At 39.3% G+C, this 24,703-nt stretch overlaps 1 protein-coding gene across 2 annotated transcripts in view; it reads left to right on the top strand.

Moving 5' to 3' along the window:
• Positions 1-23,501, top strand: part of LOC139134842 (histamine H1 receptor-like) — a 29,194-nt gene extending 5,693 nt beyond the window's left edge. Inside the window, exon 2 of one of the 2 annotated variants that reach the window (XM_070701902.1) lies at positions 19,120-23,501. In XM_070701902.1, the coding sequence (XP_070558003.1) occupies positions 19,287-21,083 (1,797 nt within the window). In that variant the 5' untranslated portion in view covers positions 19,120-19,286 and the 3' untranslated portion in view covers positions 21,084-23,501. The remainder of the gene's footprint in view (positions 1-19,119) is intronic. The other variant, XM_070701903.1, reaches the window with a different exon arrangement.
• Positions 23,502-24,703: the final 1,202 nt, after the last annotated feature.

The following is a 24,703-nucleotide window of genomic DNA, read 5'->3' as shown; positions in this document are numbered from 1 at the left end:
AAGCTGACTAGCACAGCAGAAAACAAGAACTGAAATATGCCTGCTCTTTGTAATGAACGGGAGAACGTGATGTATATCATTATGTCAAAACTCCTATGAATTACGAGAGTTGGCGAGTTGCGGCTATGACTAAAGGCGGCGAGCAACCGCAAGCGACTAATTAGTCTAAATGTGTTTTGTTTTGCACAAGTCATCAGAGATATAGCAAACCTCAATTACGCTCGAGTACTTGTCGGAAGGTATTGCAAACAGTGTATGTCCTGTAAGGTAGCATGCGCCTCAACAGTGAAAGACTTAAACTTTTGCTCAAACTTTCCTCAATGAAACTGTCAACCATTCTCTTACCAAATCGAGAATAAAATTCAGGGGGCAACATGCAAAGTTTGGTACAGGAGAAGCAAATTACCCAACATTTAATGGCTGTCATCCCTGAGTTAACTCTATAGGAAAAAAATAGATTTTCGAATTTTTGAAAAAAAACCTGAGACGCTGAAAATTGTTCTTGCCACAAGACCTTTAACAAGAGACCCCAAGTAGTTAAAAATAAACAGAAAAGTATTGAAGAAATTAGAGACTGAATATCTGTCCCGATGTACATTCCCACCTAAAACACCGTCCAAAATCACATTCTTATCTCATGAAGCCCGACTATTTTTATCGTACAAATATTTTGATGAAGCCAATATTGCAGTTTATATTACACCAGACCATAGTTACATTCACCACAGTCAACCATGCCAGTGTTCTGAAATCCTCTGTCGCCAGAACTTGCTAGTATAGATTTATCAAATGTGTCAGTGAAAACTGAGGTAGGCGCTAGATGTACTCTGACCAGAAAAATGAGATGGCTGAAATGCCCACGGCGGGTGCCTGTAGTTGTTCCTTCGAGGTAAAGCCCAATTGAAAAGGAGTTTCTCCCAAATAATCGATCGGATTTGCAGGAACCTCAGGACAATGGCTTCCCCTAACCCCAACATTTCGCGAATTTCTTCTACTCCTATTATAAAGTATACAATAGATTCAGCTGAAATTTCTTCCGAACAAAAAGAATCCTTGAGCACTTGCATTGTCAACGTGCGTACGTATTCATACGTATTAAATTCCCCATTTTGGCCGGCTTGTACATATACCGTGGTGTTAGTATGTCAAGTAGGGAGACGTCATTATGCGTTGCCCTGGGGGTGGCAGCATTGCTGTGAAATCTTTATTTCTCGACGCCAAGACTGAAAGATTTAGTTGTGCAGGAGCGCTCCGTCATAATTACTAGGGTCTTGGATGACGAAGCACCCATAGACTATTAAATCTTTCAGTCTACCAAACCCCCCTGCATCCATAGAGAACTTTTAGTAGCGCCCCCTCCCTCAAGCAAAATGTAGTGACTCCTCCCTGAAACTAAGCATAATTTTGCAAATCGAGAGAAACAATCCGTGTAACGCCTACATGAACAGTTGTCCATCGTCAATGTTAACGGGGCCGAATCTGTAAGTATTGCTACGTTTTTGTGTTTTTATGACAAAGTTGTGTTCTACTCCCTACGGATGGCTAAATGTCCAGCATTTGGCTCTTCGAAACAAAATTGCATATGTACAACCATCACTACTATACATATACATGCTGGGTCACCTGAAATAATCTCCTGGTACATTCTGTCGAATTTTATATTCAGTTGCCCACAGTTACTTCACAAATACACAATTCGTAAAGGGCGTGCATGATCGAAAGTCACATATTGAACACTTTAATCTGTACTATTGGCAGTACAACATGATTGTGCAGTTATCTCACTTCCGTCATCAACACACTTAAAATTATCAAAAGACAAAGATTTTGTCCTCGTTAGTGATGCTGATCCGCGCGAAAGTTGATTTTAATTCATGATATTGATCCGCGTTGAATCAAAGTATAGTTCAATATGTAAGTTATGTTTTATTTACTTAAACATGATGAATATATAAACATTGCTTTTATGTCCAGGATGTTCCTTCGATATTTTTGCGGACCCCTGTGTCACTTGCCATTGTTAGTAACCTCCCCTTGAAGCTATGACGCTTCCTCATTATTTGTGCTACCAATGACTTCGATGAGCATGTCGATTCAACAAGTATACCCGTGCCCTGATACCATGCCGGATATTAATACGTCAGCTTGCCTCGGGGCCTTTGTTAAATCATGCACTGCAAAGGAAATACAAAAAGGTTGTATAGGCCGCACACAGTGACGCGTACGTAACAACTGATTTTTGATAAAAATGTAAATTGAAGTTTCGACCTATGCTACACGTCAGATAAGAGACTCTTATAATCAGTAAAGATCATACTTAGCACATTTTTTATGGTATGACTCGCAGCGTCCTTTTTTGTCGCAAAGGAGCGGACTTGAACGTTGAGTCCGATGGGGTTACTCACGGTAATGAGAATATAACAACCATCTGTTCACTGATGATTCAGAAAAAAGGTCAGGGGTCAGACACGTTATCGCCAATATCAAATATGGCATTTATTAATTACGTTCGAAATTGTAACGTTTCTGTCGACGAGAACAAATCTTTGAACCGCAGAATGACCGCCCAGCTCGATTTGATACCGTGATAAGTCCGTGCCCGCGGCCAGAACAATCGGATCGGGCTTGCGATAATTTTTCAACAAATTTTTCGAACAAAAACGATTTTTGCATTGACATACAGGTTGATACACGATTGAGCGTCTCTGGCGCGGTTTTCGGCGCCAATTTGATAAAAATGTATACACAAACGAGTCATATTTATCCGCATTAACTATGAGGAGAAAAAATGCCTCGCAATAAAATTAAATCAATTAATTGTATTATGATGAATGAGTGTAAAAACCCCATTACACGATGCCTGGCTTTGCTTGTAACCATCGTTGATTTGACACAATTCCCAGGTAAAATGTGACAACGATAAATTGACGATAAATTGACAAATGCTAAACCTGTCGGTAAACGAATTCAAACAAATTATCGAGTTACCATTATTGAAACGAATCATAAACTGCGTAATTTACAACAGATGATACCAGCACAAAGTTAAGAGAATGACATGGTATCGTTGCTATATTTATCAACTTTGTGAGCTGTCGGAGTTACAACGACCCCCAACCTCGTGGAATGAAAAGTCACTACCGATTTTGCTGTCGTCTGAGCCCGGTCATATTCTGAATAAGCGATAACCTTCCACATGCATCAAATTAATATGGAGACCAGTATATCGTGTGTCAATCTTGACATGAATGCAAAACCTACATTCCGACAAGCAGAAAACGAAAGGTCACAACGCTACGTGATAATACGAAATACCGCCACGAATAGAAGCCTGTGGACGTCGACGTTGGTATATACAATAAGAGACACCAACGGCACACAAGATTCTGTGTATAAATTCATTATTCCCGCGACCCCTAGCGGTATTGCTTATAAGAAAGAGTTTAATGATAGGTTTTAAGGACCACGAAAAAACATCTGAACTGTCAAGATTGGAGACAGGCACTTTAAAGAATTGGCATGCAGAAGTTGTTCTGAATTATGGAATAGACTTTGAAAACTCGATAAAGAATGAGAATGAGAGAGTAACCACTGATTATTGATCTAGAAAATGCCAAGGAAATGCTTGAATTGTTTTGGAATAGTGTGCCAGATAGATAAAGTGTTATTTATTTGAGTGCAGGGCAGCCCATTGCTCCGAATTCGAGGCTTATTTACTCTCTGTAATATGTTTAAAGTGTAGCAAAAAGCCAGGCGCCTACGCAGTGGCCTCCATACTGCACAATTGCGAGATTAACTGAGACACCAAAGGATCTACTCAGATCTTTCCCAGCTCTCGACCACAAGCACAGACTTGGCGTAAATATCTGTGGCGTAAACCGTAACGGTGAGAATTAAGTTTTTTCCTCATTTCTATAGATGGAACACAGTTATTCAAACCGCTTCATCTGAATTTGTTCTGCACTTTGACATTGTCGGAAATGTCTTTAAACGAGGAACAATGTACGTGTTGATGACCATATTTATGAAATGCATATGCAACGCAATACTAAGCCATACGGACTTAAGGTTATCTTCTTTAACTTTCTACTCGTCGACCGGTATTTAGCAAAGTAGGAATTTTTGATACAAAATGATATAATTCTCGCATTTAGTTGTGGTAAAAGTTCTCTACATTCTGGCCATTGTCCAATCAAATAGTTTTAGATGTAACCTACATCTAAAACATTTGTATATGTAACCTACAACCTCCAGTAACCAACGGTTGAGATTTTTAACTCTCTTGTCTGTGAGCGATTCCAAGACGAGTTCTGTTTTCACACGTAGGCCTCACGCGCCTGGCATACTTTTGGCATTGTGGCTCGATTAGCACTTTTGGATTTCCCATTGACTTATTACTTACAGAATGTTGCACACTGAGATGTTGGCACGCTTCTGACCATCGCGATAATCATGTAGGCCTTGAAACTGAACCAGACAAATTGATTTACACGGCAGGCCCTGGGCTTTCTCCAGTGTTTACGTGCACGCCTACCGAAACAGTGGCTAACATTATTTTTGAAACGATAACCAGTATCTCAGTAGCAGACATTCTACCGTTGACATAAGAGCCAGAAACGCAATATTATAACGAAATGTAATCACGGTATCTGATATGTGCCAGACGTTCTTATAGTACACTGAAGTCTAAATGAAGAAGTAAGGGAACTAGCATAATTGACGACAGGGGGCTGGTAAAGAAAATATTTCGCCATTTTTACGGAGCCCAGCAACAAGCGTAAGCCAAACTTTTCAGAGTCCCCCGCCCCTCTATAGATAAGAAAAATTTTGAAGCCCTATAAGGGAGCGAACTTACCCCCACAAGCTCCAACTAGCATTAGCTGTTTATGTAATCTATCTATCTATCTATCTATCTATCTATCTATCTATCTATCTATCTATCTATCTATCTGTCTATCTATCTATCTATCTATCATCTCACTCTGCCTGTCTGTCTGTCTGTCTAGGACTTTTCCTATTGTATCATTTATATCTCAGTCCATCCATCATCCTTCTGTCATCAAACCCCGCGGCGTCTACTGCCTCCAGAAAGTACATCATACATTCCGAGTGACTTAATCCTCAAGGCAGAAACTGTTACGAACTTCGCATCGATTCGACGTAAAGATCATATCATTAATTTTTGAATGATATGTTATACTTAATTATTTACAATATGTAATTATTTACAAATATATATATATATATATATATATATATATCACATGAACTGGCCCGAATCGCCACCTGTGTGACGTAGAACAGGACGGATAAGAAATCCAAATTACCCCTGTTGTACGTAATCAACCGGAACTTTTTTCGTGCATGGTACCGTTCACACATGCAGGCGTCGCGACACAGACAGGTCTGTTGTGATCGATGCCGTGCTAGCTCTCACGTTATTTTTACAAAAAGGTGACCCGATAAATCCAGACATGGAAGCATAAATAGGCATATTTGTCTAATGAAATTTCGAGTCGCTAAAACTATAGCTTTTCCCAAGAATAGAATGGAGATACCGTCGTAACGTCGCGGCTCCAGTCGAGTCGTGTAGGCTCACGTGGACGTCGTACCTGCCGATCTCGGTTGTCAATAAAACCGAAACCTACACCTCAACGTAAGTTCAACTGAATAAATGAGTACAGTATAATCTTCGGGAAAGCGACATAGGAGGCACAAGCATAAAGTCATTTGACTAACAACAATAAATTTCCTTCATCGCACAAAAAATTCCGTAAATTCTCACTCGGAATCAAACCTGCAGCGTAAGGCTGTAGCGAAGACATAAGCTGTCGAGCTGTTCAGTGCTGTGGAATCCGATGTACTTCGAAAGTTGTCTCAGACAGCACTCAAAACAGAGTTTCCGTCAAGTAACAAAAATTAGGCTGTTTCCACGGGCGAGATATGTGTCACTGCAAACATCAAAGTCCGTGGGACAAAAACATTGACGACCAAGATCGGGATTGACGAGTTGACACCGCGGCACCGGTAGAGACCGGTGATGGCAGCGTTGTGGGCACAAACATACAATGAGTGTCATCGAACTGAATCTTTCGCGCTTGCAAAGGTCGTAAATTTGAGTGATATTTTGAAAGTCACGGCATCTCTGAGAATAAGAATTACTGTTTCGATCGTGTCGTTGCATTTACTTAAATCTATTCTAAATAACTCTTAATACTAAGGCTATCCGTCGCTAGCACGGTGAAAGCTACGTTCGCCGATGGCCGACTTGCCTTGGCATCGGTACAGCGCGAGACAATGATTGACACGTTCACGTGACCGAATCCGTACGTCCGGTTGGTGGAGATACCATTCAATGTAGCAAATTTCAGCTTGATAGGATTTATGAATGAAAGTATCTCCTGGGTGACGGGCCGCTTTACTCTTTAAATGAAAGCAATCCGCGTAAGTAAAACACAAATCGCGACGAAATTCATGCAATTTGTTAGATAATTTTGATCCATCTACGTCAAAAGAAATATAAGAAGACTGTTCATGTGATAAATATATAATCCCATGGTATTTTTCTCTGTTTGACGTCATCGTATACTCGTGTTTTTCGCGGAGCCGCACAACTTCTCGCCTTCGGCTCGAAGTTGTACGGCTCCGCGAAAAACACTCGTATACGATGACGTCAAACAGAGAAAAATACCATGGGATTATATATAATTATATATATATATATATATATATATATATATATATATATATATATATATATATATATATATATATATATATATATATATATGTACGTACGTATGTATGTATGTATGTATGTATGTATGTATGTATGTATGTATGTATGTATGTATGTATGTATGTATGTATGTATGCAGAGCTAATACAAGATAAACATACATATTAATCACTATTTATTGGTAAGGACAAAAGAATAAATTGTGCTGTTCCGATAAAATTGTTTTCAAAAAGAGGGAAGGTAGGTCGACAGGGATTTTTTTTCCAAAATATTTTTATTTTTAAATATGCACTTTTCAGGGGTTCAGCCTTGTGCGATCAAACACTGGCCACAACATTTCCAGAAAAACGTACCGTACATATAAAAGGATTAAAAACATAAAAGACGTCCTCGTTCAAGCAAAAATCAAACGTAACGAACACGTGATTTTACGGGGTTTTTTTCTTCTTTCTTTCTTTCTTTTTTTCTTTCTTTTTATTCCGTGTTTAAGTAGCTCTAAAAAGTTTAGGGTGGGCAGGCATAAAATAGGGTAGGTCGGGTTATCGGAACAGTGCAATTTTTTTCTTTGGCCTAAGTTTAAATACAAATGTACTTAACTATGGAAAGGTAACTGAAAAGTGTGTTTGTGTTAAAGAAATTTAATTTTGTAAATTCACCACAAGTTTCATTTCATTACACGCGATAGTCTATTGAGCAAATCATAAAGAATATTTCTCATATAAAATAGGCTATATGAATGCTTTTATATATATTGACAATTAAGTTAAATTTACTTCACTAAAATATGGTTATCTGTCTAATAATTTGATTATGGAATTTCAGATAATGTATAATTTCGTAAAACATGAGGGTATGTGGGGCATACAATGGACAATTTCCTTACTATACAAAACTATCTATATCTGTGCATTTACGGTATGTTTAATAATTGATGCAAATGAAGAATATGTGATAGAAGTGAATAATTGAACAAAATACATTATATTAGAATTTCACAGAAAATTTCATTGTCTTACGTTAGAGTCTACGAGGTAAACTCTGAAAAAAGTCAGTACAAAATTATATCTATATTCGTTGTTTGCCTGAAAGTCTTTTTTCACAGCTCTTTTTCTGCCTGTTAAGTACATCTATGATTGTCAAAAGTTGCTGTAATTTCTCATGCCCATAGGTTTGACAGTCAGCTTTAGAGTTCAAAAGCACAACCCATGGTAAATGATAGTAGCCGTTTAATTGGATAACGTCAGGCAACAGGTTTCTGTCAGATTCGTTTTCAGTCCCATTCAGTGTGATGCATTGGTATAATTTTCATAGAATAAAAGAAGTTGTAGGACCTCCTCACGGTACTCTGGGATTTTCGTGTCCCCTCTCATTTTCTCTCTCGCCACCCTGTCGTTAAAGAGAAACAGTCGTTTGAACTGAGCCTGTGCGAGTTTCTTGTTTACAACAATGTATTTCGCGCACGATATCTGGATGCACCTCATCATCATAGCTGCAACATTTAAATTATATGATATAGATTATGACAGACATGTTTTAACTTTCATCAATCACCATTGTACTTTGGATACAGCGTTTTCACCGGTCTCATGGGTCCCATACGACCTTTGAGTGCAGTTCCGACGACTGTATCTCTTTAATTGTGCTCGTTCCAGTAGCATAATGAGAACTTCGCGACTATATCTAGTGTACGTTAATCGTAATGTGTCGACCAAGACAATACATATGGAAGAAAAGCACACGTAATATGTATATCGCGTCATGTCATCCTCTTTCGATGCATTCATTGGCCGTGACTAAACGTAAGCAACCCGCATATCTCTCTTGTTCTTCCCCAATCATGTACAGATGGGTTAATGATTATCCCGCATCGATGACTAACATTCCATAATTATACACGATCTGTAATTGTTTAACATTAAGTTCTAGGGAAAAAATCCCAGAGAGTTCACCTTATTAAAATTGACGGAGAGTCAACCCTCTGGAGTCGAACCAAGGGTTTAAAATGCCAAAACAAGCAAATGAAAACAGCTGCAGTTTGCGTTTTTAGCCGTCATAACATCTTAGTAAAAACACTGTATTATAACTCCGCAGAGAATGTGTCAGTCATTTATAAACAAGTGCTTCTCTTTGATACTAGGCCGTCGACAAAAGTTGACCAGAAAAAGTAAAAATACTGGGGTTGTCAGGGGTTTTGCGAACTTGGTGATTTCGCGTGACCTTTATTTGCTCTCACAGGAAATACATAAATTAGCAATGCCATGCATAATTAACAATGGCGCTGATGTATTAATTGTCGTACCGGATCGCATAGTTACTGTAGTTGAAACATTCACATTGCTAAAGCAAACAGTGTTAGCGTGGTGATATAATCTTACCATTAATGACTTAACCGCCCTAAATAAAAAAGCCTAGAGTCTGTGATGGTCTCGTTAAGATATTATTAAATGTCTAAAATTTCTATAGTTCGAAATGTATGAGATTATTTCATATAATCTCTTGTACGCATGTACATAACAAAATGTCTTTCTCCTTTTTGAGCCCTGTCTTTGTCTTGCGAATGCAAAATTTGATTGGTTTGAAATGGAGCAAATGATAACGAGCGGTATGCTCTTGTTTAATACATAAACGCATTTTGTCGCATGTAAAAAGTAATTTGACTCTCATGAGAGTGCATTTTTGTCGGTTTTCTCAGTATAACATCTCCGTAATGTTGCTGTTTATCAGTTTGTCTTCGTCGACATCTTTTTACCTTGTCAACTATCTACGGATTATCATATCTGGCCCAACATTTGAGTTTGGCATGAAAGCTAATGGCACCGTAGGTCTCTACGATCAACGTTCTGGGTAGACTGAAGCCTAAAAAGACTGGGGAACTTCCTAATCGCATGCTCTGGCCATACTCAGACAGGGCTACAGTATCAGTGTACATTTGAGAGAGATAATTTTGGATCTACTTTGCATTTGCTTTCTGAGTGTATTTCATTTTAGTGATAGACTTTTAGACCAATATTTACAAATGATTAAGTTAAAATGCTCGCCTCTTTCAATGCTCTAAATTCTGACCGAAGACACCAATCCTTCGGATATATATATATATATATATTATATATATATATATATATATATATATATATATATATATATATATATATATATATATATATATATATATATATGAGCAGCCATGATGATGGTGCTTTTTAAAGGAATGATTAAATGATTAGTCAAATGAAGCTCGGCCGGACTTTGGGATAGGGACATAAATCAGAAAGAATCGTAAAAGTTTTGAACGTTGAAAGTGTATTACATGTCGGTATTCTGACCACTTCCTTTAAAGATCATGATTTATCCTTCACATGTTTCTGTTGTACTCGCAAGCATTCGGTTAATTATGCTTGGGCAAAGAAACATAAGTGCTAGGTCATAATTTCCTTGACCTTGCCAATATGGCCGTCGACCCCGTAAAAATTATTATTTCCGGTAACACAAATGGTTGACATCTGTTTCCTGAGAATCTTTTTAACAAAATATGTTCACGATTACTCTCTGCCGGCCTCGCTGAATCCGAATTAAACTGGAGAGAGGTGAAAATTTCCCGATGGCATGCACCGCCGTAGTTGACAGCGCTTTATGGCGGTGCCTGTGAACGTCAAGATTGTCACATCGTCACTGCTTAATTATTCAGTGATTTTTCATGATTTTCGAAGAGTTGTCGAACCCCGTCCCAGTGAGTCAAGTCGACACAATATCTAGTCTGCCAGTATAGAAAATGACCACTACCTAGTTCTCTGCAGAAAAATAATATTTTCAAGGTAAACATTTGCCAAAGTGCTTATATAAGTGCCATGACGAAGAGACGCAAACCGCGCCTTGCTTGAAGGTCAACTGCGGGCTCAACTTTTTCTCTAGATTTGCTTCCACATGCAAATCTGACTAACAGAGTCGTAGACCTTATACCTGGACAGTTACGCGCTGAAGTTAACCACTTTGGGTGGTCCCCCATACATAATCTGAGACCGACACGTGACTACTGTCGACTTCGGAGTTAGAAAGCTTCATTAAGCTGTAACTTTTGACTTGTTTGTAGTAGTTCTTCCTTCAGTTTGTAAAGTACACAGAATCTTGTTCCACTCTCCAAAAATTATGAGCATGGCGATCTGTTCAGTGTCCAAATTCTCAACATAAGCTGTTTGTGTGTACGGACTACTGTTGTTGTTGATGCCTGAATTACTGTCTAGATTCCATTGTCAAGTTGACAATAACATGGTCTCATATTGTACCTGATGTATTGTGTTTGCAAGGCTCGTACTTGCCTGGGACCTCGCCGTTGTTTTTAAATGATTCCCCCAAACTTACTTTAGTTTTGGACTGCCGTACCGAACTACGGAGAGCTTCTAAAACAACGCTAACACTCATTTCAACACTTTGAGGAAGAAAACTGACGAAGTAAATACATCCATCTTCTTAGAACAAACGTAATGAAACGTAGCGTCAGAAATTATACTGGGCTATTGTCTCTCTGAATAAAAGAAAATTGCAGCGAATTGGACGTGTTGCAAATATAAAATAAAAGTTGAAGCCCTGGCCAAGAGAAGATTATCATACCTAATAGTTGTCAGGTTGCTTGCTCACGTGTAGTTCAAGACTATTTTTTCAGTGTCACAGCGGGTTAATAAATCAAAAGTGTGGAAACTGTTTAAGATACTATGCGCCTCGAAAGTGAACGACCTAAACTTTTGTTCAAACTTTCCTAAATGAACCTTTCAACCATTCACTTACCAAATCAACAATAAAAATCAGGGGTCACCGTGCAAAGTTTGGAACCAGCTAACCAATTACCCGGCATTGTGCGATATTTGAAATTCAAAATGGCCGCCATCCCTGTGTTAACTCTATGGGGGAATTAAATTTTTGATTTTCGAAAAACTAAGACGGTGAAAGTTTTTCTTTCACCGCGCAAGTGGTAGATCAGAAAAGAAGTGTAGAAATTTGAGAGTCCAAATATCTATCCCTAGGGCGCGTTCTACCTTAAGTAATGGGAATTGTATTCAGCTATAAATGAGTTAACATAAGCTTACGGCCTGCTTTTTGCAAGGCTAATTGTAAGTTTCAACCGTTACTATAGGGGTTAGGTTGAAACAAACAAACATAACAATCAATTTCTTGACATCATGTGAATTTCAAACACAGTTTCATTTAAGTGCCAGATGTCATGAGCTTTAAAGAATGTTTAATTTGAAGTACAGTTTACCGTGCTTCTTGAAATGTTAACAACTCGGAAAGTAGATAATTTGACACGGCTCTCATCGCAAAGACCCGCGACACTCATTTCCCTATACCTATCAGCTATATTTTATTGAAATTTTGAACCTGTATTTGCACATTTAAGAAAAGCACGTTTCCCCTAATCTTACCGATAGAAAGGCACGTTCCGCCAATCCTGCCAAGCTTGAAGGCAAGATTTGAGTAGGCACACATTACCACAGACAGTGTAATTCTTCTTATGGACTAGCTATAACTGCCCCATTCTCGCCCGCCACCTTCTGTTTCCTGAAGCATAAACGACGAGTGATCCTTTGTTTCATTTTTTCAAACCGTATAACTCTTGTGCAAATATGCATACACAGAATAACCAGGTCCGTAGTGTTTTACGTAAACGGTAGCTGTCGATGTTCACTGTGGTAATCTTATCAGTGCCAAACAGCTGTAAATTCGTAGACTTCTACTCTATCTAGTAAGGTGGGAAGTGTAGTTCCACTTTGAACGACTTCGAGTCATTTACAATAAGGAATTTTCCAGTAAAGCAGAACTGTCAAATATTGAATCAGTTTTATCTCTCTTCGAAGCACTGATATTTTCATGACATCTAAATTTAACGAAAGGTAAATCATGGTTCGCTATACAAAAAAGCAAACGAGAGCGCAAATATGCACACTATGATTTTATTAATGATGTAGATATGACCAGTTTCGGTGGCACAAAACACCATTGAGTTGACAAAGCGCGCATGAATAAAAATTGCACAATCGTATCTCGCTCGGGGTCGTTTTCGCTGACGTCGTCACACAATCATTAAAATCACATAACTGAAAGTCCCTTATCTGTAATCATATTACTCCCCTATTGTTGCAAAGAGACACGTTAATGTAATTATTTGCCCACGGCTTTACAATCGCTGTTATATGAAACTACGGAACCGAAACCCATTAAGGCTTTTAAACGACGAAGGTTTTTTGTTTCGGTACACAATGCTGTGCGACAACTGATGCACCGAGATCCCGATAGATAATACCACACACTTTCAGAGTTGTAATGGCGAGAGTTTCATTAGAGATTCAGCTGAGAACTGAAAACCGCATGGAAATATTTTGCGTGTTAACCTGAAAAGAGGACCATAAGTCTACGGATGCTCGGTGCCCCGGCCGCCCCTATTTATCGTATGTAAGCGTAAGTATGTACTATGTAAAGTTTCCTAGTTTTATCATGGGTTTCGATTACCCCGAGCGATATATAACGTTGTAACGTTTGAAAGATTGATACGACACGGACAAAACAGCTTGTAACATAATCCTGCGTGGGGAGATGATTCCGCAATATCGCTTGATCGGGCAGAGTGAAGTGAAATACAAATATTTAAATATAAACAACCGGAATTTTTTAAAGAAAGGAAATAATGGGTATTGACAAGGGAACAGTCATGCAGCGAGTTATATTTCGCTTCAAAGTGCTCCTTGTGTCCCCCCCCCCTGAAAAAAGTAAAACTATTGACACAGAAAGTAGGAAGACTTGACCGATCCCCACAGGAACTCCATATAAATAGATGCTGTCAAGAGACCCATTAAGTTCATTCGCTTCGGAAATATGAATTCGTCTGCTTTGTTTTATTGTTCATTTTCAATTACTTGAAAAACGTAGCGACATTAATATTTTAATGGGTCCACATGAATTTCCTGTGTCTTTCTCCTCGTTTATGTCTGATTATTTGCCTGCTTGTCCGCTCGTCTGTTTGTTTCTCTGTGCCTGTCCATGCGTGTCTGTCCCTGTGTGTAAGTTCATCTTCTTTCTATCATTACCCTTACAGTACAATTTTGTCTCTCCCTTTCTGTCTATCTCTATCCCTCTCTTTCTATCTGTCTATCTGTCTGTCTGACTGTCTCTCTGTTTGTCTCTTATTCATAAAGGATAGTAGTTCGAGTGACTCCAACAAAGAAGTGAAAAGATTAATATTTGAAAATAATTTTGGTTTAAAAATATTCTACATTTAGGAGACTTGCTGGTACTCTCTTGCTACTAGTATCGTCAATATATATCTGGACGACCAAACTGTGGTGTTTTAATGGTATGTGTTGTCATTGTTAAAGGGCTCTTCGCGCGTATTCCTCTCCAAAAATCTATTTTTAATTCCTGCGTTTTGCCGGCTGCGACCTAAAGAGACTTAAAGAGAAGGGTAGTATCAAGTTGTAGCTGTGAAAATACTCAGAAAAAAGTTCTGCAGTTTGAAGTTATGTTACAACGTCAAAGTCAGGTAGGTTCGGTCAGAGGAAAAACTATTTACTTCTTGACCTCGCCATAGATCAATGAAAATCAATGATCTGGTTTACTTAACAAAAGCAGCAACCGACATTTTCGTAATCAATTATGGTAGCATTCGCAAACTGGTCGGGAAAAGAAGATGGTCAATTCCAACACAGTGGCTGCTTCAAGTCTTATTCAATTTTACTGGACATTTCCCGGCTCTTGCACGGTAACTGGAACAGCCAGACGTTGTCATCATGGCTGATCACCATGGTGCCATGAATGGACAAGGCCGTATTTTTGAGATACCTTATGTCTAGACGGCGCTTGCTCCACACAGATGTTTAAAGTGGGTCGAACATACACAATCTGATGATATTAACCTATAATCGCATTTGTAGTGTTAAAGATGTAACTTTTGATACCAGTTTTTGAATAACGTTTTAATCGCAGTAAATTCTGTCACTCTGAAATGTGTAGAATTACAAAGAATAGGCGTTGCCAATGCATAGTGTGTATGTAATAAGATCGTTGACAAATAATTAAGAGTCTAGACTGAAATTTACTCGGCAACAATTAGATACTAGACATTACGCCTAAGTTAGATACTGGGTATTGTGGGATGAGTTTGAGAGACGAACGAGATAATGTCTTTTACAGACAGAACCAAAATACTGCAAAATACATCAAAGTTAAAACTGGAGGAAACTTGACCTAGTTAAAAGGGATATAGCGTGTTCATGAGGAGGCAGTGAGAACTATCAGTATATATATATATATATATATATATATATATATATATATATATATATATATATATATATATATATATATATATTGAATCTTCATTTATAAATCACAATGGCTCTAAAGTCTAAATCCTCCTTTTACAAAGGTTGAGACAAATATAATCCCACCCAAAATTTAATTATGCGATGGGACTAATTACTCTGTGAAGAGAAAGTACAAGTAAATAAACAGGCCACCGTGACGGTGAACGACGACAAACAACAAAATAATCACAAACATTAAAGAAAGTATGACTAAAACGTATTAGGAAGCCTTATTAAAGTAATGAGCAATAACCTATTTCAAATAATGCCTTTTCTGAAAGAAAAACAAACACGAAATGATGGGAAAGTCTAGAGAATGTACAAACGATGGATTTCATGAGCATTGTGTAAAACTCATTTCGTGATAGCTAAACATGTTTTTATCGGCAATATCACTTTTCGATGTTGGTTTTAATAAGGAATTTTGACAAGTACGTATTAAATGAAAGATACACACTGGGTCAGTGGTCGACCTACATTAAGGTTTATTGTAAATAATTAAGTATAACATATCATACAAAAATTAATGATGTGATCCTTACGTCGAATCGATGCGAAGTTCGTAACAGTTTCTGCCTTGAGGATTAAGTCACTCGGAATGTATGATGTACTTTCTGGAGGCAGTAGACGCCGCGGGTTTGATGACAGAAGGATGATGGATGGACTGAGATATAAATGATACAATAGGAAAAGTCCTAGACAGACAGACAGACAGACAGACAGACAGACAGACAGACAGAGTTAAATGATAGATAGATAGATAGACAGACAGACAGACAGACAGACAGATAGATAGATAGATAGATAGATAGATAGATAGATAGATAGATAGATAGATAGATAGATAGATAGATAGATAGATAGATAGATAGATAGATAACACATACTTTAAAACCTTGATCTGATCAATCTCGAATACCAATTTCCCTTAGGTACACAATACATGACTTTAACGTGAATTTCAAAGGTCGTCGACATGGAAACAAATGTGTAGCAGTTTTTCAAATGATTTAAGGGGTCTCACACTGGAAAAAATTGTCAAAAGTGACAATTATATACTGGACCGAATGTAATTGGCAGGTTCGTAGATTCGCGAGCATCTTACTAGTACCTTTTTGATTTTAAAATTTCATCGCATTTGCAATTTTGCACCACGGTAGATACAGGAAACACAATACATGTTCTCAAGTTATCACGTTCCACGGTAGATTTACGACGACTTAAAGATTGTTAAATTTGACACATTTGCTCAATTTTCCTCCAGGAAATCATAAATCTTTCCTTTTCAAAATCAAGACTAAAAGTCAAGAGTCACATTAAGGGTATACTTTTGCTACGTAGTACTTAAAATTTACCGATATGTATTCAGAACTCAAAATAGCCTATATTTTTGATTTTCACGTGAACAAGAAGTGCTAACTTTAACTTCAAAACGAGTCCACAACAAAGTATTCGAAGGGAAAATACAAAAGTAATTTGAAAGTCTCAATATTTGCCCCAGATATACCAATTCTGCCTTTACGTACTCTGGATTATTCACTCAGATATATGAGTTTGTAAGACCATATTTGCGTTCTGCCGCCGAATATATTTACTGGTATCATAACATTCTTTCTATCCTGTTGAGGTAATTTATATCTGCCGTTATCTCCCGTTCTTTTGTCGTTTTGGTCCATTTGTTCAAACTGTGCCAGCTGTCTGCGCAATTAGATCCCATATATTGGCGCTGAAATTAATGTGTGTCTATGTAACCCCATGATATCTTGCCGAGAAGAACTGGTATGCATGTACTCAAAGGCATTGGAAATCAACCGTAAAAACGCAGATCTAAGTGCAGTATTTTCAAGTGGCTCATACAATAATGTTTGGACTTCGAATCTTAATATCTTCCTGATCAGCTGACAGGTTAAGTAGCGCGTTTAAGTGTAGTTCAACAAACTGTGCGATGGCGACCTGGGTAGTGCCCCCTCTCGCTTTAGGCTACAAGTGTGGTCAAATTCCGAAGATATTATCTGGTAATACGCATCGGTTGTAACGTGTAAATTGACGTATTTTCCATTCATCAACAATTATCGTATTTGACAAGCCAAAATCAGCCATTTTTTTCAAAAATTTCCATATTTTACCGATGATTTTCCTGACCTATCTCCACTTTGTCACAGTGTAATTCAGTGTTCAGGTTCACAATGAAACAGATGTCCCATGTTGGAATTGGAGCCCTTCTCAACATCTTGCCATCACATAGACCTGGTTCAAGTTTAGACTTGAGGAGTTTCTCGCGTGACCATTAACGTGAAACTATGTGAGTTGAACATAATACAGAGGGTGAGGGGATGGGGGAGGCGGGTTATCCTCTATATCTCATATTACCGAATCGCGTTAAGTCCTACTGCGCAAACTCCACTGTTCACCATTGATGAAGCAACATACCGACTACAAACCTACTAACTCGAGTTCATCAAAATCAAACCATTTTGGATTTAAAGAGGTACACGATAATGTGTTTCGAGTCACTTATATTGTTTTAATTCACCGACTTGAACTAAGTCTATCGATCACCGTGTCTCAAGGGTGCCTTACCCACGCGTTGCCTGGAAACTCCAGTATTGCGCATACACACCCATGAGCTTTTCCTCTGCAAGGCCCGCATGGTTTGTGTATACCTCCAAGTTAACGCGTACATGTCTTGGGGCGTGGCCTACTGAGGTTATTGCGCTGTGACATATGTTCATAAATATGATGGATCCTTATATATCAATTCAATTATCGTATTTAAAAGACGTCACAATGATGTTTTTGGAATATTAGTGCCACTTTATAAGGTTCCACGACCTTCCAGCGATTTCTTTAGCTGTCCACGTTTTACAGAATGTAGTAAGGGAACAGTCATTATTTACGGCCTGGGGGTAGGAAGAATTTCATCGGAAAGTCTGAAACTTCGAGTAACCCTCCTGCTGATCATGATGAATTTGTGTAACTCCCCTCTCTAACACAGAATTTTTGACTACACCCCCTCCACTTAGAAAAGTTAAATATCATTACATGTGTTTTTGTAAAATTTACAAAAATACAGCAATACCCTGCTAGATTATCATCGGTTATCTCATGACAGTTGATAGGTGAAACCAACAAAATGAAATTCAAAGTCGCAACAAAATGTAGATTCAAAGCTAACGTCGTAATCAGTATCCAACCATTGTTAGTATTGTTTGCTCTGGATGGGTATCATGACAGGGTTTTCACTAAGATATCTGACAGGGCAGAATTTGAAAGTACAGGGGGAAAGCACGGCGCGGAAGGCTAAGGGGGAAAGTGTCAGAGGGTGTTGTCCCCCACCCTTGCATGGAAAATCTTTAGATATTGATTTGTGCAATGGTGCAGTCTGGTGCAATGTGAGAGATGTTTTCAATGTGTACATTTATTAAGTAAAACTGTTAGAACACCAAAAAGGGGGAGCAAGAGAGCGGTGTCCCTCCTCTCGCGTCAACAATTTTGAGAAATTGTTGTGAGAAATGGTTCAATCTGAGAGGTTTTTCAATTCATTTTGCCCCAAAAATTGAGTACCCGCTTCTTTTTCTCCACATTTTGAGCAACCCCCCTGTAGCTTTAAAATTTTTGAGTGACCCCCTCAGATTCCTCTGATCCCCCCCCCGGGGGCCGTAAGACGGCTTCCCAACGAGACTTCATTGTAGCATGATTTTATTTACTGTAAAAGTCACAGAAATTATTGAAAGTCGCATGAAACAGCTAAACTCAAATGATATATCTCTATAAATTGAAGCACAAGCCCATTTCATACATGTGAATGGCATCAAAATGGCAGAAAGTGCTCTCAACTTGACTTTCCAAAATTGTATGTTCACGACACTCGACTTTCTTTCGTGTTTTTTGACGAATAATCCCTTGTTTGAAGCCAGCAATTGGTTCCGATACCTTAATTGCGAATACACGATTGCCAGATTTAAATTTGTGCTGAGCGTCGGATCCATTACTGCATAACGGTTATAGCTTTGTTTCTTGTTCTTCCAACAGTAATCTACTGTGCATCTCTGCGTGTGGAAGATGCCGTTCGCTATGATTGGTCAGCTGCAATCAAGAACGCATATTTAAATGCATGACTCATCCAGTGGCCCGTAATTCCACCAACCATCCCTGAACAACGCAAAACAAGGAGCGAGCACGTTTGCAAGTAACAAAATATGAATATTTCATCGTTCGCACAAAATTTAACGGAAACTCTGATATCTGTGTCACCATGGATGAGTTCGTCGCCAACGAGCCCGATCGCGAGTTCAGCTACTGCACGATCGCATCTGGTGCCAACAGAAGCGTACTTTCTGGAGAACGGGACAAACGGGACAAACGGCACGGAGCCTGGCGGCGAAGAAGAAGAGTACCGGGTGCCGTATTCGCCGGGTTTGATCATTCTCCTCGCCATTTTATCGTGCACGATCACTACCGTGACAATTATCGGAAACACCTTGATCCTTGTGGCTTTCTTTACCACGAAGAATCTCAGACGACTGACGACATACTTTTACGCGAGTTTGGCCATATCCGACCTGACGGCGGGCATTCTCGTGATGCCGTTCATGATGTCATTCACCTTGGCCGCTAAGTGGAATTTCGGCAAGGCGTTTTGCATCGCCTGGCTGTGCATAGATATGTTCGTGTACTCTGCCTCGGTGTATCACATGTGCATGATATGCCTGGACCGTTTCCTGGCGGTAAGGTTCCCGTTCAGGTACCGCATCAGGAGGACGAAAAAGCTCATTTTGACATTCATAGTCGTTGCTTGGTGCCTTGCTCTCCTAACGGAAGTTCCGGCGACGCTCTTGTACGAACACGTCGTCGGAGAAAGCGTCATTCCCTACGAAGAGGAATGCGATGTAGAATGGGTAAATAACGTCGCCATCACCATGGTAAGCTTCGCTATCACCGTTTTTATCCCGTTCCTCTTCATGTTGATTCTATCGGCGCTTATATTCTTCACTATCCGTGGGAGGCGGGAGTTTTCGGATGCCAGCTCACCGAAAAAGGACAAAACTTCTAAACGGGACAAGAACGGTAATGCGGAAATCGGACAGCCAGTAGCCGAGACTCAGCCCCATACGGTAAAACAGCGACCCGTTGGACTGAAGCGTTGCTTTGATTGTTGTAGCTTGCCAGGAAAGCGGAAAAAATACAGCGTTTCTAGATCTGAAGTTGCCTTGCGGGATACTTCTTCCCCTGTCGTCAGTGTGAAATTTGAACAGAAGGAGAACGCTGTGGTCGCCTTCTCAGGTTTAGACAACGAGGCTTTCCAAACGGAGGACATACAACACTGTGAGCATGACAATCAAACAGTTACCATGGAGAACGGACAGAGCCTTGGAGTCGATAAAAGTTCCGTCGAAAACAGTGGCAGCGGCAGTGTCCCTGAAATAGAAAGTAGTGGAGAAAAAACGGGGAATGGTGATACAAATGACACAAATGATCAGCACGCAAACAAGAACGAGGTCACAAGTGTAGAGATCACGCCGAGTGGCAGCAGTTCTGTGCAGAACTCGGATGTTGCTTCACGCCAAAACTCGAACGCAACGACGCCAAGTAAACGAGTAAGTTTCTCGCATGAAGCGAACTTGCGAGTTAACAGACCTCTTGCGACACCAAAACCGAGCGCTTCGTCCGCGTCGGCGCAGAGAGCTAACGAGAGGAAGGCCGCCACGACGATGGGCATTCTGCTCGGCGTGTTTCTGTTCACTTGGCTGCCCTGGAAAGTCACCACGATCGCCGACGCAATAGCGAACAAGTACTTGTTTCCCGACTTGTGGTATGACTTGGCCATTTGGTTGCAGTATTCGAACTCCATGATAAACCCGTTTCTCTACGTGTTAAGGGAACGGAATTTCAAAATCGCCATCGGAAGAATACTTTGCCGTGTTTTCTGTTGCAAGAAAGTGAGACCGGAGTATCGGAGATCGTCATCTTCGAGTGTTGTAATCAACAGCGCCTGAACATGCTAGTCAATTATAAGCAAGTACTATAGCACTTAATCAGCCCCATGACGTTTGACTTTGGACGCTTCGCTCAGGTTGGGACAAAACCCTGGCCACAGTCCCGTGTGTGGAGGGACTGTGATCGGGCGTTTTGCACAGCGTTCTATGCTCATCTGACAATGTCAAGCTCAATGTGGGTTTGCCCAACACAGAAACTGCAAGTCCTAAAGTTAAGTCAATGCCATAGGTATTGTGTTTGAGCTTGATGATCTCAATCCTGACTGACTGTATGCCTGGGCCTCGCGACCTTTCAATTTCCAGTAAAAATAAGTACACATCATTCCTAACGTTAGCTCATACTTCAGTGTCACCACGTATCAATCGAACTCCTCTCTAGAATTTGGTATATTTTCTACCGACTTATCGTAGCTAACTTTGACGTTTTCAGATCAAGAGAATACTAAAAATAAGAACTCGAGTAATGATCTCCATGTCAGAATACAGTATATGAATGAAACAAAATTTGTTTCAACTTCCAAAGCCCACAGGTTGATCATTGACAAAAATCGGTATCAAAGCAGACATTTGAAATAACATTTCTCCGAATAATCGCACGTCCTTTTAATTTCGGTCAGCATTATTCAGAATATGATTCTATAAAGGATATTTAAAATGCAAATGGTATATGTAAGCGACAATGATTGCGGCGTCAGCCTAATAATGTCAGCCAGATCTCAAAAGTCAAAGGTCATTTTTATGCACGAAGCTCTCAGGAGGTTTTGGCGCACTCTACAGACTCCAGTGTTATTACTGATATCTTTTGAGTTAATTTCCAAGTTTTGTCTGGGGATAGGTTGGTAATCAACCATCGCAGACTGTGAGAATTCTTACTTGTGATTGCCTTTGGTCAATGCACAAGTTTCTAAGCTCTGCAAATGACAGGGAAAAAGGTAATTGACTTGAGCTTCCTTCGTCACTGTCGGATAATTGAAGAGCACGGGTGATTTTATAGGCGTGCTAAATCCCTTGAATGGAGGTTTGCTCTTGAACTTCACAAAATCCTATACTCACCACTGTTCTTCCTCCGAAAATAAATCATTCTTCATCACATGTCACCTCTTCCGACGGGCGCCCTCACATGACACCAAACGATGACATTGATGTCTCCTCAGCGGGTGTATACATAATATCGGCTGAAATATACTTGCAACGTCACACTGAAAACAGGTTCAACGGCGTGAGTGTATCTAAAACAGAGGAGTTGCATTGGGTCCCTAGACGACAAAGCGGTCAAAAATTGCAGATCTCAACGGATTACATACTTAGAATCTTTTCTCAACAAACGCCAGCAGATATCAGCTGCTCAATAAAAAAATGCCATATATATGTTAATTTCATGTTTTGATTAAATCTAGACGCTGTAATAGGTTTCCTGCCACGTATATATCATTGAATTTAATTTCGATAGAAATATATGCGCTTTATAAACGGATTAATCATGTCAACTTTCTGGTCATTAACTCTCAAATTATTACTATGAAGTGTGTAAGACGATACAGTGGTTTTACCGGACGTACAATGGCGTCACGTGATTTATCTATATGTTGACTTTAATTTTGTTGAACCTGTGACGCAGCTGCATAATTGTTTTCGTGCAATGGCAAAGAAGTTCAAAATTTCCTCGAATAAGTCAGTTCGAATTATTTCCAACTTAAGATAATGTTTAGTGAACTCTGACATAGTTGCATAATTTATTCCATGAATTGACACAGAGATGCATGATTTCCTCGTAAGGCCGCCTGTTCCAAGTACCGTAGAAACACACAGTAAGTAGGAATGATATAAAATTCAGTGTGTCAACAGTTTGATGATCCGATCTCGTTCAATAGCTGTGCTATTTCTCCTGTGTTCTGACTAATGCCAGGCATTTTGTGTAGGTGACTAAAGATTTCGCGACGAGCATGATTTCATCATAACGGTTATGAGGAAGATGCATATTAGAGAAAATGCGTAAATATCGCGATTTGGACAAACTTTCCAGCATGGACGATTTTAAAAAAGAGGTCGAATCTTCAATCAAGACAGAATTGTGATGCCAAACAGGTGTTTACTAGCGACGTTCAACGGCTCACAGACAAAATGTAAGTGGTCACATGTTACCGCCCTCATGATACCACTTAAGAGCACTGGTATTAACTATGATTTATTTTTCATTCTTAAGCCAACTAATCCTAGTCCACTATGGATAAACTTTTGTTGCAGTAAAATATTACAGGAATGCTTATGAGCTCAAAATGCCGAAACTTCAAAGTATATGACAATTTTCTATTACTGGCGGAAAGTGTGTGATTTGTTTACTTCTTATTGGCGTTATTTATTGAATAATGTAATTTTATTTAGAATTTGGTAAATAAAATACTCCATGTATGTTACCGGGCTGTTGTATGTGACAGTTTCTTGCTTTCTTGACGACAGCGTTCAAAACAAAATTTATCAAAGGCTATGATGAAACACAGGATATTTAATTGAATCGACAGAATGCGAATATGCGCATAATAGGCGAATAATTGATTGCACATCCGTGTAATGAATTTAGCATTCACAAACCGTAAATTAGCCCCACACAAAAGATATGTGGAATAGGAAAAAGAAGACTGGAATATAAATTACTCCCATGAATCATAAAAGAAAGTCAGATCTGGGGATTTTCAATCTCCTCCTTATTACCCTATGGCTTCTTATCAGATGGAAATCGAAGCATTCTGGGATTCTTTTCAAGAATTTCCGCGATGCACAATACGTCCTCACAAATTGATGAATTTGCCGTATAGCGATGTCAGTTTTCAAATTGAATTATTATATTTTACTATCTTAGGCTGAAGGCAAAATATCAATTATTTGCAGTTCGTTTTCCCATTAAGTCACTATACACGGAATCTGTCAAACAGGTGCGCAGTAGAGACACGAGGCAACGTGAACGTCAGGAGATATCGGATAAAGGCGGAAATTGTAAGTATAATGTGTGGGCTAATAAAGAAACGTAAGGTCTCGTATTTACTCAGGCTTTTATCTACGCGCATCTCTTCAGTTTACTTCGTTGCGTCTCTTTTACATTTTTTTTTATTTTGTCACAAATTTATGAAAGCTGTAGGGCTTTGCCAAGAAAAAAAACAAATGTATAGCTTAAACAAAAGAAAGTATTTCGTGTGCATAAAATAGTCCCCTTGCGTGCCCCTGGCGTAAAATTTATCTTTTTAGCTCCCGATTGTCCACGTTGGCCAGGCCAGACTTTAAGACAAGTACAATGTAAGACATTATCTACTCTACCATTCCTAGACTCCCCTAACGACCAATGCGCACACAAAGTGCCGGCGAAAAAAGAGGGAGGGGCGGGGCGGATAGTCGACATTTGGTTTCATCATCACAATAACACTGACCAACCGTAGACTACGACGAGATGTTAATCTCCTTCTTTGTCTGTTCGTGAAGCCCTTGCAAACTGCGAAAACGGTAAGTCTGTAAAAACAGTGCTGGTGGGCGTACTTGCCTGTCGCCGAATATGATCTGTGCCATCAATACAATTTATCATCAACGAGAATAGCGGTCGGTCTGGTCCCATAAATTTTTAAAATGTAGCT

This window comes from Ptychodera flava, chromosome 6 (assembly GCF_041260155.1).
Source record: "Ptychodera flava strain L36383 chromosome 6, AS_Pfla_20210202, whole genome shotgun sequence".
NCBI lineage: Eukaryota > Metazoa > Hemichordata > Enteropneusta > Ptychoderidae > Ptychodera > Ptychodera flava.
The sequence above is the reverse complement of the archived record's forward strand: the minus strand, read 5'-3'. Positions and strand labels throughout refer to the sequence as shown.